The following is a 15,953-nucleotide window of genomic DNA, read 5'->3' on the forward strand; positions in this document are numbered from 1 at the left end:
GCCATGTTCTCCCTGCTGCCCACAGTGCCTGACCATCCAGTCTCCCTTGGTCTCCCCTTGTCATTGTCATTAGCCTTGTCTTGCATCTTGGACTTCTCATTTTCTGATGGTAGTCGATTTCTATGTTCTTTTTGTATTCTTTTCAGAATTCATTTAGCATTCGAAAGTGGAAAGCACTAACAAATCTCACATTTCAAATAATTTCTCACTTTTCAACAGGAAAAAAAATTCAAATATAAGTAATTTTCATTTCAGGGATCTACTTTACAGATAAAAATAGGAGACACAATTCTTCAAATGATTTTCAACTTCACTTCTGGTTTGGTAAATATTGTATGTGTTCCTTGAATTTTGTGCTGTGCCCTCCTTTGACTGGAGACTGTTTCATGGAATTGTTTTGCTCTAGGGAGGAAAGCTTTAAGCTTTAAGACTTTCTTTAATCTTATCCCTTGCTGAGCAGAATACTTTTATAGTACAAATCACTAAAACTATATTATAAAAAACTCAGTCTTTAAAAAAAATCTCTGAAAACTAGTAAGTGTATTTATTTTTAGCAGATGAAGTCCTCAGAGTCAGACACAGCTGTTTCCTATCTCAGGCTATGCTGCACATGGTATTAAAACAAACTTGGAAAACCTGCCATCCAGCCTGCTCAGTCTCCCCTTCTACCACACTGCCAGGAAGGGCAGGTTGGTTTGTTCTCAGTTCTAGTCTACAGAAAACCCTCCAGAAGCAGAAATAACACACAACTGTACCATCTTCAGCCTTTACATGCTTTATATATATATATATATATATATATATATATATAATTGCTGAAGGATAGTGCCGTGGTTAAGGAATGGTTCTCCCTGATTCAGTGTTCCCACTGAGACTCTCCCAACCATGCTCCAGTCACTCCCTGTCCCCTCCTGTGTCTGAGGACTTGTCCACTGGCAACTGGAGTGGCATTTACCCTTAAAGAATTTCCTGTGGTGGCCATTCCTTCTCTCAACTCACACACCCATGTTGACAGGGCAGAGGTGGGTTTTCCATCCCCCTTCCTCCTGTCCTCCATCTGGCCATGCAGGTAAAACCCCAGGGTACCTCATGGTGTGAACCCCCTGTCTCAAGCAGGGAGTGCTTGCTCCCAGTAGCAGAGACTCTGGTCTGTACTGGTGGGACACGGGATGTTTCCTCTCTAACCTGCTCGAGTCTTTCCAGTCTGTCCACAGCCTTGGACTGTCTGTCCTCAGCTGAGGCACAAGTTTTCAGGGAGGCCAAGAGATGGTTCTCATATTGCTGGAGTAGGGCAGTCACACTGCTTGCTCTCCTTTCAATGACATCAATGCCAGTGAGCTGGCACACAACAATGGCACGCTCCATACAAATTTCCACCATGTGGATTGTGTCCTCTGGACCTCATCTGGATCTACAGGGGACTTTTGTCATTTGAACCCTTATAGGTTACCTCCAGCACAGCTGATTGTCTCAAGTACTTTCCTCCATGGCATTCCACCTGCCTGTGTGCACCACTAGATCATCCTTGGGAGGCCTTTGCCGCACACTTGGCAGGAGTGGCCTCCAGAGACTCAGAGCTTCTGTCCTCTTCCCAATCCCCTGGTCAGTGGCCACATCCCAGGGATCCCAGGTGCTTGGCTTCCATACCATGGGCTGTGATATCCCAGCACTGGAGCAGCCAGGTCACCAGTGGCTCACCAGTCTGGTGGGTGAAACCTTTATCTCACAGCTCTGTCTGGGATAGGGATCAGGTGATTATCTCTGGCACTGCTCTTCCTCCTGTTGTGAGGGCCCTGCTTCCTCTTCATGCTTCACTGTGCAAACTGATTTGGTCTTGGATTTCTCCTTCTGTACAGGACCAACTGCTACAGGCCGCCCCTCTGGTTCAGCTCTGTTTGAGTGGCCACGGTGCCTGTAGGTCTGACTTCCTCCTCCTCCTCCTCCTGAGGGTGCTGTCCAGTCTTGAACTGTGTCTGCTGAAGAGCAGCCAGGACCCCGCACACTGCAATAAGTTGCTCCTCTCTGGAGTTGCCACAGCATTCTCCTTGCAAATATTCTGTCACGTTACCAGGGCCCTGTTGTTTTGTTCAGGGTGTGAACTTCCAAACCATCTGAGCAGAGAATTTCCCCAAATACTGGCCCATTGTTCTCCCACATCACATGGCACTTATGACTGTCCATCCTTGGGGCAGATCTTTGAATGACCTGCCCAGAAATCTCTGTCCTGACTCTAAGCAGGCGTGGACCACACTGAGAAGTCGTAGCAGACACAGCAACAACAACATGCTTTCCTAAGCATCCAAGGGAAATACAAAATTCTCAAAAGCTGTAACAGGCCTGAAGGAGGAAAAAGGAGTGAGAAGCTGGGGAAAATCATCCTCCTCTGTTTCCCTCCCAGACTGCAAAAATTAACCCTGTCCCAGCCAGAACCCAGATATACAGTCCACTGAGCTCAGGACAGCAACCTTTGAGTTCAGGGATGCAACTCTTAAAAAAAGTCATACATTTGGCAAATATTCAGTTTATTCTTTTATTTATGCTAGTATGTGGAAACAGAGAAAACACTGATAAGTTACAAAATGCCCTTTACAGCAACTTATTCATTACCATTTTATTCAGGCAATCTTTCCAGCCAAGACTCAGGTTGCCACCATACTTAAGCTAAACCAGAAAAAGTTTGTTTCTACTGCCTGGCAAGGTTCAAGAAGCCATTTAGCTCAGACATTGATAATGCAAAACAATAAGAAAGGAGAAACTTCACAGGAAAAACACAATGTGATGGTGTAGCATCAATTCAGAATGAAGAATATGCTGGGAGGGAAACGAATGAAATGGCATCAATTAAGTTATGGAGGTCAATTAATTTCTGTTATATTAAACTCTATTAAGACAGCTAACAACCAAAGATAAGAGGCTGAAAGAAATAGCACTCAGAGCTATTACACTGCCAGATGGTTTCCCTAATAACAAGGGTTTTCAGGAGGACAGAACTCTTATTTTCCTGTCAGCTGGCTATAGTTCTGCTGCTGGCCACTATTTTTAAATAATATGTTCTCAGTTAAATTACAACTGCTTGCATGTACAATCCTATCCAGTTACTTAATGCAGAGCTACATTTTACACAATAATGGATATTTTAATTCTATTTTTGACACATATTTCCATACCTTGAGCACATGCAATTGCAAGGTATTATCTCAAATCAACCAAAATATTCAATTTGACTCCCAGATTATCTGCCTTTGAAGGTGACTTATGTCAAAAATATTTTTCATTAAATGCACTGCCATTTTTTCCATTTTCCATACTGAATATTTTGTACTACATGGCAGCAGCATATGCTGCTGTTTTAGCACCGTACAGCTACCAGGTCAAAAATGGAATTTATCCATCATAATGCTGCCCCAGACAGTGGTATTTTACATAATGATATTCTGAACCGCATCAAGAGCAAACACACAGCCGTGACTGTATGGAGATGCAAAAACACACTCAGACATGGAAAACCAGAAAAAATGGGGCGAGCTGAACAAGCTTAAAAGCAAACACTTTTCTATTAAAAGGCAAAGTTGCTTGGCTCACCTTATGCCTGGAGTATGATTAGAACCCCACTGTAAAACAATTACCAAGACACTCTTATGTATTTGATGTCTGAAAGAGAAACGACCTCATGCAGACTCTTGCACAGGCTGACCAGTGTATTTTACTGCTGATTTCTTATGAATAAACATATGCTAAGAGTGGCTGAAACACACTGCTGGTTTTAAACATGCCTAAAGTAGTATTAGAGGTTTGTTTCCAAAGCTCTCTGCCTTGTTTATCAGCTTCCCCCCTCCAGCTGGCAAAGGACACCACTGATAGCAACTCAAATCAGCTGCCTTGTACAACTTGGCTATAGGAGACAGATTCTTCTAGCAGGAAATAGCCTCCCCTCAAAAACTCAAACAAAATGGTCCTAAGCAATTTAGAAAACAGTTGTACTTTACTGCTGTGAATCAATAATAACTGTATAAATTAAACGCCGCCATGTATGTTGGTGTACCACACTTGGTGAGACACAGAGCCTCACACCTGGGATGCTCTGCCCAGAGCCCAGGGGCCTCCTCTTTCCAGCTGCCACTTGCAGGATCCTCCCATGTAACTGCAGCATAAATACCAGAAAAAGAGATGTCTCCTTCACAGGAAAATGTTAAGCCAAAATACTGCAATATAGTTTTTTAAATTGCCATCTGCCAAATTATATTTGATATAGATGCACTTAGTGCAGCTATTAACACCGCATCAGAAACAACACTATTTAAAGCACAGTTTGGGCACTGCATTTCATTTAGGAGATGAAGATCGAATACCAAAAGAAAATTTTCCTAACTGTTTTTGAAAAAAAAAAAAACAGTAGAGAAGACATCAATGGACTCACATTTCACACTCATTGAAGATAAAAAAGCTATTAAAAGTATAAGAAGTTAATCAGATATTAGGAGTTATTTTAGAAATTTCTCTAAAATTCTTACTTAAATAAGATTTTTGTCATCTCTCAGCTCTGCTTTAATAGGTTATTATGTATTAATGTCAGGAAGGATTCACAGTGGCCCTAATTCCAGGTGATCTGGGCACAGTTTTCTTTTGGTCAGAAGGAAAATGACATTGCAGACAGTAAGTTGTATGTCCTAAGTGAACACTATCAGGGATACAGGAGTGGCTGTAGGCCAAAATATCAATTAATTAACTATGCTGTTCAAAAAAGTTGATGGAGCTCTTGCCCTCACAATGCCTGCCTGGAACCAGGGCTGCTGGTGCCTCCCCGTTGTGCTGGCCATGTAGAGGGGAAAACACCCACAGTCTTGCCCTAAATACAAGTGGTAGTTTACTTGTCCTACAGCATTTGGTGTAGAAGTTCTCCAGCAGAACTCTAGTGTGCAATCCACTTCCACTATCTTCTGAACTTTTCAGAGAAGATGCCAAATCCAAGGGGATTGTTTAAGTAAGGGACTCTCGTAGGGTCAGTGTGGACACAGAGGGGGGTCACCCATCCTCAGACACCCCAAAGCAGAGTGATCCACTCTGTGCAGAAGCCTCTCTCCTGCTCCTTTCTGGAGTCATTGGTTTCCCTTTCGGTTAAAATTACCCAGAAAGGCCATCATGGAGCACAGAAGGAAAAACAATGTACTACTGGAAAAGCACAGGATCAGGCCTCCAAGAAAGATTTCCTACCCTGGTTCCTTTACAACCAGAGCAGCCAATCAAGACAACAATTTCTGCAAGTTTTGCTCCAAAGGCCTAATCTCAGAGATTTCTCAACTAGAACAAAGTGCTAAACATTTAATGTCAGCAAAAACTAAAAGTATAACAGGTTTTCTGAATCTCTATTACATTTAAAGCAGAACAAGAGCGAGACAGCTGACAAAGCAGCATTTAATTCCTAGCTATATCTAAACCAGAATACTCAGTCTAATTTACACAGGCAGCTAGTCACAGTTCACATAATCACACACAGCAGAATATGACAGGGGAATTAAAGGACCAGGAAAGCATGTCTGAACTATAAGCTATTCTAAATATATTAAATGCAGACATTTAATTCAGAAAAAAGCTAACCCAATCAATTATTATTTTAAGCAAAAGATTACTTCAAGCAAAAAATACAAAACTAATGCATCGAGAGCTTTTTACTACTTTTTCTTAAATAAAGAAAATAGCCAATTTAAACTTGAGCTCTCACATGGTACAAAGATGTGCTAGAAGAGATATCCAAGACTTTGCAATAAATTCTGATACAGCAACTGATCAGCAAGTAAGGAATTCATCCTGTTCCTGTGTCAGTCTTTTCCCCAGGTACTTCCAGCAAGTGGCATTGGCAGTACTGAGAATTTCAATTCCTTAGGTTATGCTGGCATTTGCTCCCCAACATCTATTTCCAGAAACAGGTGGGAAGATCAGACTTGGGCTTTCATTCAGATGTAGGGCAGCACCTGCCCTTGCAGAGTTGGTGTTGCAGCAGTACAACAGTAAAAGATATTCAACCACCCAGTAAAAAACTATGCTTTTACCAAAGTTCTGGGCTAATTACTGCTCATATTCAAATGAGTTATTTCTCTAAAAGATTCATCTGGAAAACAACATATTCAGAGCTGTATCTGATGAAAACGTAACTTTTTGCTATTACCTCATTTTATTGTATCACATTTAAAATTGGTCTCCTTTAAGACTAGAAAGAAATTCGTTTCTATGTCCCACCACCTGCCCTCTCTTTCCCATTACTTTCACCTTATTTATCACCTTTATTAGTAGTGTCATGCCAGGCATTTCAAGAGAGAGAAATAATCTCCCTAAACCGGTGAGTGATAAAACATGCTCCAGGGCATTCAAAATGAGAAATCATCATGAGCAACCGTGATCCAGAATTTCAGAGGCAACGGGGGGAAGGGTGGACTGGGGGATGATAACTACAAAAGAACACACATATACCAATAAAATGAAGCATGAACAGCAAACTCTAGACTCCTTTTTTTTCTCTCATTCCAGAAGTTTCAGTGGGTCTATTCAAAAAGGCATCATTAGAAAACAGTGTCTAAAAAGGCATCAAAGCCTTTTCGAAGACTCTCTAAAAAGGACAGATGCAGAACTCAGTCCAGTTTCCTGGATCTCAGTATAAGAACAGCCTGGAAATTCTGCCTGGAATGCTTCCCCAGGCAGGTGACAGAGTGCAGGCAGAGCTGAGCACAGCTAGTTCCTGAAAGCCATGGGCAGCAGGAGCAGAGCAGGACACTGAGCACTCTCATAAATGAATCCGTGGAAGGAGAATGCTAATGACCTGCTAATGCAATCACGGGAAGTGAAATCCCACATGTAAACACTGTCACTTTACTGGGGTCGATTACTCAGAGGCCAGAAGGAGGGAGCCCCCAGCCACAGAGAGCAGACTCTGTTCTCCAGAGCTGTAATTGCTAAGAAAACCAAGAGCAGCCTGAAGTGCATTAACAAAGATCTGGGCCAGGATGACTCCCCACAAGGACAATGGACCATTGGAAGAGGCTGACTGGCAATGCTGCAGAGAGCCCACCTTATTTTTTTTTTTTTTAACTGTTTAGGCAAGTGTTTGTCTGGAATTATGCTGCCTTGGGGCAACAGTACAAGACAGGTGAGGCTGCCTCCAGCTCCAACTCACAGGAATGTTTGAGCAAAGCTTCAACAACAGGTGGGGCATGTTTCTCCATTCTTCTGCCAAATCAGTAGGTCTGGAATTAGCAAAGACCAAGTTTTAATAGGCCTGCCACATAAAAAGAGGGCTACAGTTTGTGTCAGGAACAACAGCAATTATTGTCAGTGGAATTTCCTACTGGAAAGGGCTTGCTCACCACAGCCCTGAGCCCTGGGAATGACCTATGGACAACAGTGAAACATGAGCACACGTGGGAAGATAGAGAAGCCTACTATGAACTTTGGAATATATTACTATTACTATGCTATTAGACATACAAACATGGGCTCCAAAATATTTTTGACAAAAGGCTGGGAAACTTGTTTCATAGTCCGTGCAGTTTCAAGTCGGAAAACATTCCATGTCTTTAAGCTTCATTGAGAATGTAGGAAGCCACTGTCTACAAAACTGCCAGCAAACAAGTAAACATTATAGTTTGTCTTCAGTAGACGTTCTTGTGTACTTTTCCATGCTTTGAGCATGCTAGGAAGCAAAATGACATTTTTTCCATTGCTTCAGATACTTTTATTTGAGACAAAGTTCTTGTACATAAAGCCAGTGAAAGCTTCCACATCTCTGGACCAATTTAAACCTCCTCTCTTCACTCCTATCCCTTTCTCATTCCATTAGCTAAGCAATCTGCAGAGACCAAGAAACACAGCCCAAAACTTCAGGTCAGCTGAACTCTTCTCAGAGGTGCAGTCTTTGTTTCAAAACTGCCCTCCCTCCTGGCACCTCTGAGGGGACACTCAATGAGCTCAGACAGTGAAAGGAACCAAATGTGGAAACAGCCTATCTTCAAGGTACCCACAGAAACTGTGAGAGGAAAAGTCTGGAGCAAGGGGCTTATAAAATAGAAGGCAACTCGTCCTTGTTCTTTAAATGGAATAGGCAAAATACACTAACAGCAGTCTGTGAGATTTTGAAAGCCTACTAACACTCTACACATGGGCAAGTCTTATTCTTAGTTATGAATTTCTTGCTCTCCTACTTGCAACAGCCAACCTGAACACCCAATGTTATAATTCAGTAGGACATAAAAAAACACCTTCCAAGAACTGCCTCATGAAGAAAAAGCAGATAATCAATTATACAGAATGTGGTTAAATAGAGATTAAATTAGAGACAAGAAAGTTATCAGTAAATGTACACAGAACAGAGCTGGGAAGGAGAAAAGGTTGATGGAAAATGAATACCAAGATTTAAATGGTAAGAAACTGCTCTATGATCAAACTATTTATGGATTATACATACAGTAGATGACAAAGTTCACCTACTACAATATAAATACAGAGTGACTAGGGCAATAACAACACAGCCACAAAAAAAAATCTACAATAACCAAGATAATGGATCATGAAGTAATGTACATTTACCCCAAACAAGACAATAACCACAAAAAACAATATCTTGTTTCCTTTTCATTTACAGCATGGCCTTCTTGCACAAATCATCTCGTCGCTACTTAGAAATCCCTCTGAAAGTGCAGAATAAACTTTGGAATTTGGCAGCATCTGCCTGCAATGGCATCACACTGCACCTGTATAACTCTTCTACCTGGTATTTGTCCAGCCAGTATAGTGAAGCATAACAAAGTTATTTTGGAGACTGACTTTTAATGCTAATTAAAAAAACAAACTCAAAATTTCTAGCAGAATTCACATAGCCTCACAATTAAAGCACATCCCTAAGCTGTTCAGACTTCAGTATTTTGTGTTCTGAGTGTTGCTGACCAAAGAGGAAGGGAAGCCCTGCAGCCTAGCAGGACAGAAAACATCCCTGGACAAAACAGAAAAGGTCCCAAAGGACTCTGAATGTCCCCATGCTTCCCAAAGGTGACCTGATCTTGGCAGCTCAATGACAAATACATTGTTGTAGAACCAGGAAAAATACACTTTAGGCCCGAAGAAGGTAAATGCCTATAATTCAAGGAGTGAGGAGAAAAAGCTCCTGCCTCCCTGGCTCTGTTAGAATGTCCCATGCTCTGGAATGTCAGCCAGCCATGGGAACATCTGGGACTTGCTCGAACCGATGAACATGTTTCCATCCACCACTAAGTGGAGCTGTTACCCTGGGAAAAGAGTTTCTCCATCTCTTCCAGCATTTAAAAAAAAAAAAAAAAAAAAAAGGAGAAAGAGGTAACTGAAAGCAGTTTTATAGTTTCTTTAGTTCTCAGTAATTTTTGCTGTAAAATTATTAAATATATAAGATACTACTTCTATATCCTCCAATCAAAGAATAAACATCTGCCTACCAGTGACTATTTGGCAGTTTTTGTGAGCTGGACTAACAGCACAACTGTAAAGAAGTTCCCACATAACAGAAGATTGCACAGCTCAGCAAAGGTGTGAGGCATAGAGCAAGAACAGCAGGCAGCAGATGGTCTGCTGCCCCCTCTACAGGGAATACACTGACATGCAAAGAAAGCAGGACACAAGCTCAGTCTACGTGCCCCATATAAAAACCTGGAAAAAAAAATCCATCTGCAGCGTCACAGGAAATCTAGCTATACCCAGAGGGGCTGGCTGAGAAATACACTGACATTGTTTTATCCAGAGCTACTTGTATGGTGACAACTGGGGATGGAGACTTCCCTGATTAAAATAAACTACTTGAGAAAGAAAAGGAAACTCCAGGAAACAGTAACTAAACTATGTTTTGTGCTAACAAGTGTCATAGGTGAAAATAGAAACTTGACATTCAAAACAAAACTATAAATAAAGCACTTTGCTTTCAGCCCTTTTAAATGTTCAGTTACTGATGATAAGACTAAACCTTAGCTTTAGATATTCAAATCACTTTCCAATATTGACAAGAAAAAGAAGCATTTTTAGGTAGAAAAAGATATCATGCAAAATCCATTGCTTCCCCACACTTCAGTGCTATGTGGTACTACTTGGTAGAAGAGCAATTTCTTTTTTGTTTAAAAACAACATAAAAATCACGTTACTGAGAAACAGCCCGTAATGAAACTATATTAATGAGCAATAAACACTGTCTTGATACCACAATCCTTTAAAACATATTTGAAGACGAAGTTTCTTTTTCAAGAAAACCCTGAGGAAAGCAGCTTCCCCTTTTTTCAGCCAGGCAGCCCCGGAGCGGAAGCTGCTGCCCGGAACGGAGAAGGGAAAGGAAAAAAGTACCTCATGAAGCACTTGTTCCGTGCAATGTCAAGCACTGCACTTTGGCAAAGCCTGCTGTTTGTACAGCCCTCAGGAAGTTCTGGGAGCTCCTGGCTTGGAGGAGCTGGAGACTCACAGGAGCAGCTTTTGGGTTTTCACTCGGGCCACAGTATTGCAAAATGCAGGCGAACCCAGTGGGAAGAAATGAGGATGTCCAACTCCAGTTCAGCAGGCTGAATGATTTCTTCATTATAACTATGCTATAATACATTAATATACTATATAAAGGAAGATGCTAAAACTACAAACCTACTTTTCTAACTACCATATCTAACTCACAACTCGTGACCCTGTTCTGGAGAGTCCAGCCACAGGTGGGTTGGGTTGGCCATCAGCTCCAACAATCCTCACCAGAATCCAATCAAGCAATCACCCCAGGTAAACAATTCTCCAAACACATTCCACATGGGAAAACAAGGAGCAGAAATAGAGATTTTTTTCTCTTTCTTTCTCTCTGTGCACCTCTATGAAAAACCCTGAGAGAGAGAGAAATGTCCTTGCCACAGCACGGGACGTGCAGAGGGACCCCAGGGAGCAGCTCATGACTGGCACTCCTCACTGCTGGTGCCACCTTCCCATCCTCCCCAAATTCCTCACCCATCAAAGGCCAGCAGTGAAGCCCTGCTCTCCCCCAGAGAGTGGCACTCAGCCCCAGAAGGGTGTGCTGCCATTTGGGACGTACAGATGTCACAACCCAGCTCTGACTTGTTCACTGCCCTGCTCAGACACAAATAATGTGTCACAGCCCATAAAACAGTGAGTCATGACCCAGCTCTAACTTGCTCACTCCATTGCTCACAGCAAACTAATGCAAGGCAGACTGAGGCTTACAGGGAAGGAATAGAAGCAGTGCAGTATAGCACTCCCCTCTCCTGCATTTGAATTCTAACATAACAGGTATTTGAATAAGCCTTCATTGCTACAGAGCTATGGTTTACGGTGGTTCAGCTGCTCAAATTTTATTCAAGCCTTTTTCAGCATCTGGACACCTTTTAATCTTTTTAAATTATTATGTCTTATATGTATAAAAAAAGCATAACAACATTCCAACTTACATTCTCTATGACAAACATCCATTCCTTGTCTTCAAACTCTTCAGCGTGGGGATCCTAGAAAAACAAACCAGAGAATTTGAGTCTAAAAATAATCCAGGATGCAAGAGACTGCAAAACAGCCAAGATTTTCATATACTCTGAATTATTTTTACCCACAGAAGATGCCAGAGGGAAATATTTTAGCAAGGATGTAGGCTTTATGGGATGTCCACTCTATGATGAACAAGTTGGGATAAAACTGCCAGTGAGGATTTAATAGAGACTCCTAAAAATACAAATTTGAGGTTGATGCTGATGAAGGCCTGTAATTTGGTTTCCCTCCATCCCGTGAGGGGGGGGGAGCAAAATCTCTCTTTAATTCTCCAGTTCCACCTCCCAAACAAACACAATAAATCCAGATCTTCCACCAGGAGTGAGGAGATGAACACCCCAACCCTCCCTAGGCCCAGACTTTATGGGCACAAGCGGAGATCCAAAGTCACAGCTTCAGCACAGCACCTCCTTCCACTGCAGATTTCTTCAATGCTTATCCTGAGTTCACAACATTTCTATCATATCACATGTGAGGATCAGAAAACATTTTCACTAACAGGAAGAAAAATAACAATGAAGTTCATATATTTGGCACATTTTTATTTTTTTTAATTTAATGAGCTTTCAGTCTGCTGGAGTGGTCTGTATTGTTGTTGTCTGAAAGCAAAGCAACAGTGAAGACACTAAGTTGTTCCTCTCAAGCCTCTATCAAGGATCCTACTTTAAACAAAATACATTTTTTTTAATAATTAATCATCCAGTCCAAGTTCTGAACAACTGCAGCAAAACTTCTACTCCTCTTGCAAAACAGAATCTCACACCAAGAGAATGTGTCTTGAGTCTTGCTTTTTACATGAAACCTGCTTTTGCTATAGCTCAATTCTATCCTATCATTTCTAGGTACAGGAAAACACTCACTTTACTCCTCTGCCCCTGATGTTTGCACACTATAGGTGTTTGGAGATAAATGTCACTTCCACGTCATCAGCATTTCCCAGCATCACAGATGAGACCCCTCAGCACCTCAGTTTTCTTGCTAATGTTTGGCAACTAGTCCTGACACTACAGCAAGCACAGCAATTCCATCTTGCTGCTCTAAATTAACAGAATGCATCAAAATATTTTGCTCCCACTTTATATCCATTAGTACCATCCTCCTTTTTTTTCCAGAATGCTACAAGCCTCACATTTAACCTTCTTGACTCACCTTATCTGAGTCTTTGCTTTAACCCTTGTTTCACTTCAGTTTTGCTTTGAAGTCAGACAGTGGGGAGAGGACTGTACCACTTTTTACCTAGTTCTCTTTGAATACACAAAATATTTTGTAAGTAATGAGCTTATAGTGCCAACAACCAGAAAAAAGTTGTTGTTTGCTTTTTTTAAACTTTTCCAGCACACAAAAAAACTTGGGAAGTGTGCTCTTAATTAAACCTCCTCTTTGGATGAACTACAATAACACCTCTAGGAGGATATTATCCCATCTCCTCCTGTGCATCCTTCCTCCAAAACCCAGCCAAGTGGATTTCCCATGCAGCCCCCTGTAAAACACTTTCAGTGAAAGAATATAAGATGTTGCTAAAAACTTATGTCAAAACTGATGGTTCATTTTTTTATATGAATAAATCTTTTAAGAGGTTTTCTAAAAAAGAGACTAATTTAAATACTGCAAATGAGTGTCAAAAAATGCTGTACCACTAACCATAAGGATGGAAGGGCAAGTAGATACATACAAAATTATACTGAGGTATCTCCATGTTCCAGTTAACATCTTGTAAATATCAGATTATATAATTATATATCCATCACATTAATCAAGTTTCTGGAATTCTGCATTATGTAAATAAAGCACGATACCTGCGGGTTTGGGGTATACTATATAAATTCTAAAAATGTAACTAACTTTCTGTAATCCAGCTATTAAATACTTAAAATTTTTAAGAGTTAACCTGGGGCAATTACCTTTCTGCTAAATTGCTTCCTTTGATACAGCATGAAATGACATAATGAGATTTAATGGGATCATTAACCACTTCATGTTTTAATAAGCTACTCCATAATAAGTGACTCAACTCTTAAATATTTCATCCTGCTCAATTTTTTTTCCCCTAACTCCCCCAAAAGCTATTAGGACAAGCTTGCAGGCTGACCTAAAACTGCTTCCAAAGTCAAGGTCCAACATTTTATCCCATGTAACAAACAAAACATTCTTTGTTTTGTTTCTCCAAGGCAATAATCTATACAGCCAAACCGAGCTCTCTGTCAGTGGCAATAAAACTCACACCTCTGAGGGCTGCAGAACCAGGTGCTCTGCTGAGTATTTCTGATCATCTGACGGAGCAGAATAACACTGTTTAATGCAAAGACTCCTTAATGTTCAACATATTAGCACACACTTGAAAGCAAGTTGTGAACACTTCAGGAAGATAAATGCAGTGTATTGCCCCAAAACAGCCCTTAAAAGCTTCAAGGACTTCTCTAATGAACAGCCTTACCAAATGTTCAGAGAGTATGAAATATGCTGATGCATGAACACTTTGTATATGTGTAGGATATTCCAGATCTAAAGGCAAATCCAGATTTTTTTTTAAAGCCATGCTTTTTTGTCAGTTTTAAAATGTCTCCAGAAAGAGAAAAAGAGAAAACCCTGAATAATTTTATATACATAAGCCTCAGCATTTCCTCAAAACAGACACATAAGTGGCTTCACTCTTCCACTAAAATGCTTTTCTCAGAAGCCTAAGGAGCAGCATAGAGAGCTCTATTTCTAATTAACTTACAACTTTATTACGTGGTCACATAAACAGATACTTGTATGGTTACAGTTATAACACAGTTTCTTGTATGATTACAGTTATAACACAGGTTCTATTGCAAACAACATGTTACATTTGGGGCTATTATTTACTCATGTAGTCTCCATACCAGGTGTTGTTTCTATAAATCTGGCTAATCTTTAATCTTATTTTGAAGAGAGTAAATACCAGTAAAAAAAAAACCCACAACACCAAATACTTCCCTCACTGGCTAATCCATATTCTCCATTCATTCCCCACAAAAAATTCATGTGATGTATCTAGCAAACTATTATTTGAGGGCTATAGGACTATAGCCATAGGTGACTATGCTTTAGGAAAAAAAAATGCTGTTCTAAAGAAGAATAACTCCAGGAGTAATGGTTATAGCAGCCTTTGGAATGTTCCAATACTCTATGAAAGCACTCTCTTGTAACAGGGCATACAAAACCTCACCTCACCTGCAAGCACAGTATTCTTGCAGGTATTCATAGAATACTTCAGGTATTCCCAGATACAAGCTGGGAATACCTAAAGTCAAGAAATATAAACAGACCTGATTCCCACATCCTAAAAGCAAATGCTAATGAAAATTACCTACAAAAATCAAGGAACAAATTGCCTCACATCTCACTGTAACATGAAGGGAGTTGGCAAGAGATTTTTTTTGTTTTGCTAATGCTTATTTGTTTCACCAGTGTACCAAAGATGCAGAACTACACTCTGTCCAACAGTCACTATGGTTTCACCATGAATTGAGAACTGTAAGCATTAGGGCAAATGGACTGAACAGCTTGTTGCTCCTCCTCATTTTACTACGTTAAAAAAGAACCATCATTTTTAGTACCAAGACATAGGTCTCACTTTCTTGTCTCAATCTGATGTTCCCTTTCAGTACCTTTAACTAAGTTTTAGACCCTTTTTTCTCTGCCTTTTTTTCCTCTCTTTTTTGTCTCATAAGGTGACCTTAGTGTGCCAAAAGAAATACTCAGGTAAGAAGGAAATAGTAGGGAACTGTCCTGCAAGAGACAGGACATCAGCTTTTCTTTGCAATCCCACCCCTTAGCTTCTTTCTGTGACACTATTCTGCCCATCCACATGACAACTACTTCAAAAGTAAACTCTTCTGGGCTTGGGAAGAGCAAAGGACATGTCAGACACATTTTTCTATTCTCTGTTGATCAGCCTGTCAGGAACACATCCTTGTCAAGGACTAGATCCTTTCTGCAGAGTACCAGGTAGTACTGAAGAAAGGCAAACCTTCTCCAGTAATTCAGGTTATATTCAGATTTACTTTTGTATTTCTTGTAACAGAAACAAAGGATATATCAGGGGACTGCTGCATTTCCTAATCAGCAGGCAGAGTGGGTAGGGAAGATCTTCAGACTGTTAGTCCCTTCCTCCCTTCCTTCCCCATGCCTCCTCCCTAAGCGTTCTTGCTTTTCAAAGCTTGGCTTTCAATTAGATCACTTCATACCAGCCTTAATCTTCAGCCTTTCTTCTCGGGGAATAACTACTTAAGGACTGTCACAGTGAATCACATCAAACACTGACAGGGTGTGTGATCTCCCTTTACCAGTGACCTGCAGCAGATGCTCCGGGTTCTCCAGCATCTGTCCTCAGCTTTTGTACTCGCCTGCTTGAAACTGCACAAGACTCAAAATTTGACCCAATTCCTGTTGCTTTCAAT

General features: G+C 40.8%; 1 protein-coding gene across 16 annotated transcripts in view; it reads right to left on the reverse strand.

Moving 5' to 3' along the window:
* The window catches only part of EHBP1 (EH domain binding protein 1), a 205,091-nt gene that overhangs the window by 147,604 nt on the left and 41,534 nt on the right, over positions 1-15,953 (reverse strand). For all 16 annotated transcript variants that reach the window (XM_068186432.1, XM_068186438.1, XM_068186436.1 and 13 more), the window contains exon 5: positions 11,439-11,492. In XM_068186432.1, coding sequence (XP_068042533.1) covers positions 11,439-11,492 — 54 coding nt within the window. The remainder of the gene's footprint in view (positions 1-11,438; positions 11,493-15,953) is intronic.

This window comes from Anomalospiza imberbis, chromosome 3 (genome assembly GCF_031753505.1).
Source record: "Anomalospiza imberbis isolate Cuckoo-Finch-1a 21T00152 chromosome 3, ASM3175350v1, whole genome shotgun sequence".
NCBI lineage: Eukaryota > Metazoa > Chordata > Aves > Passeriformes > Viduidae > Anomalospiza > Anomalospiza imberbis.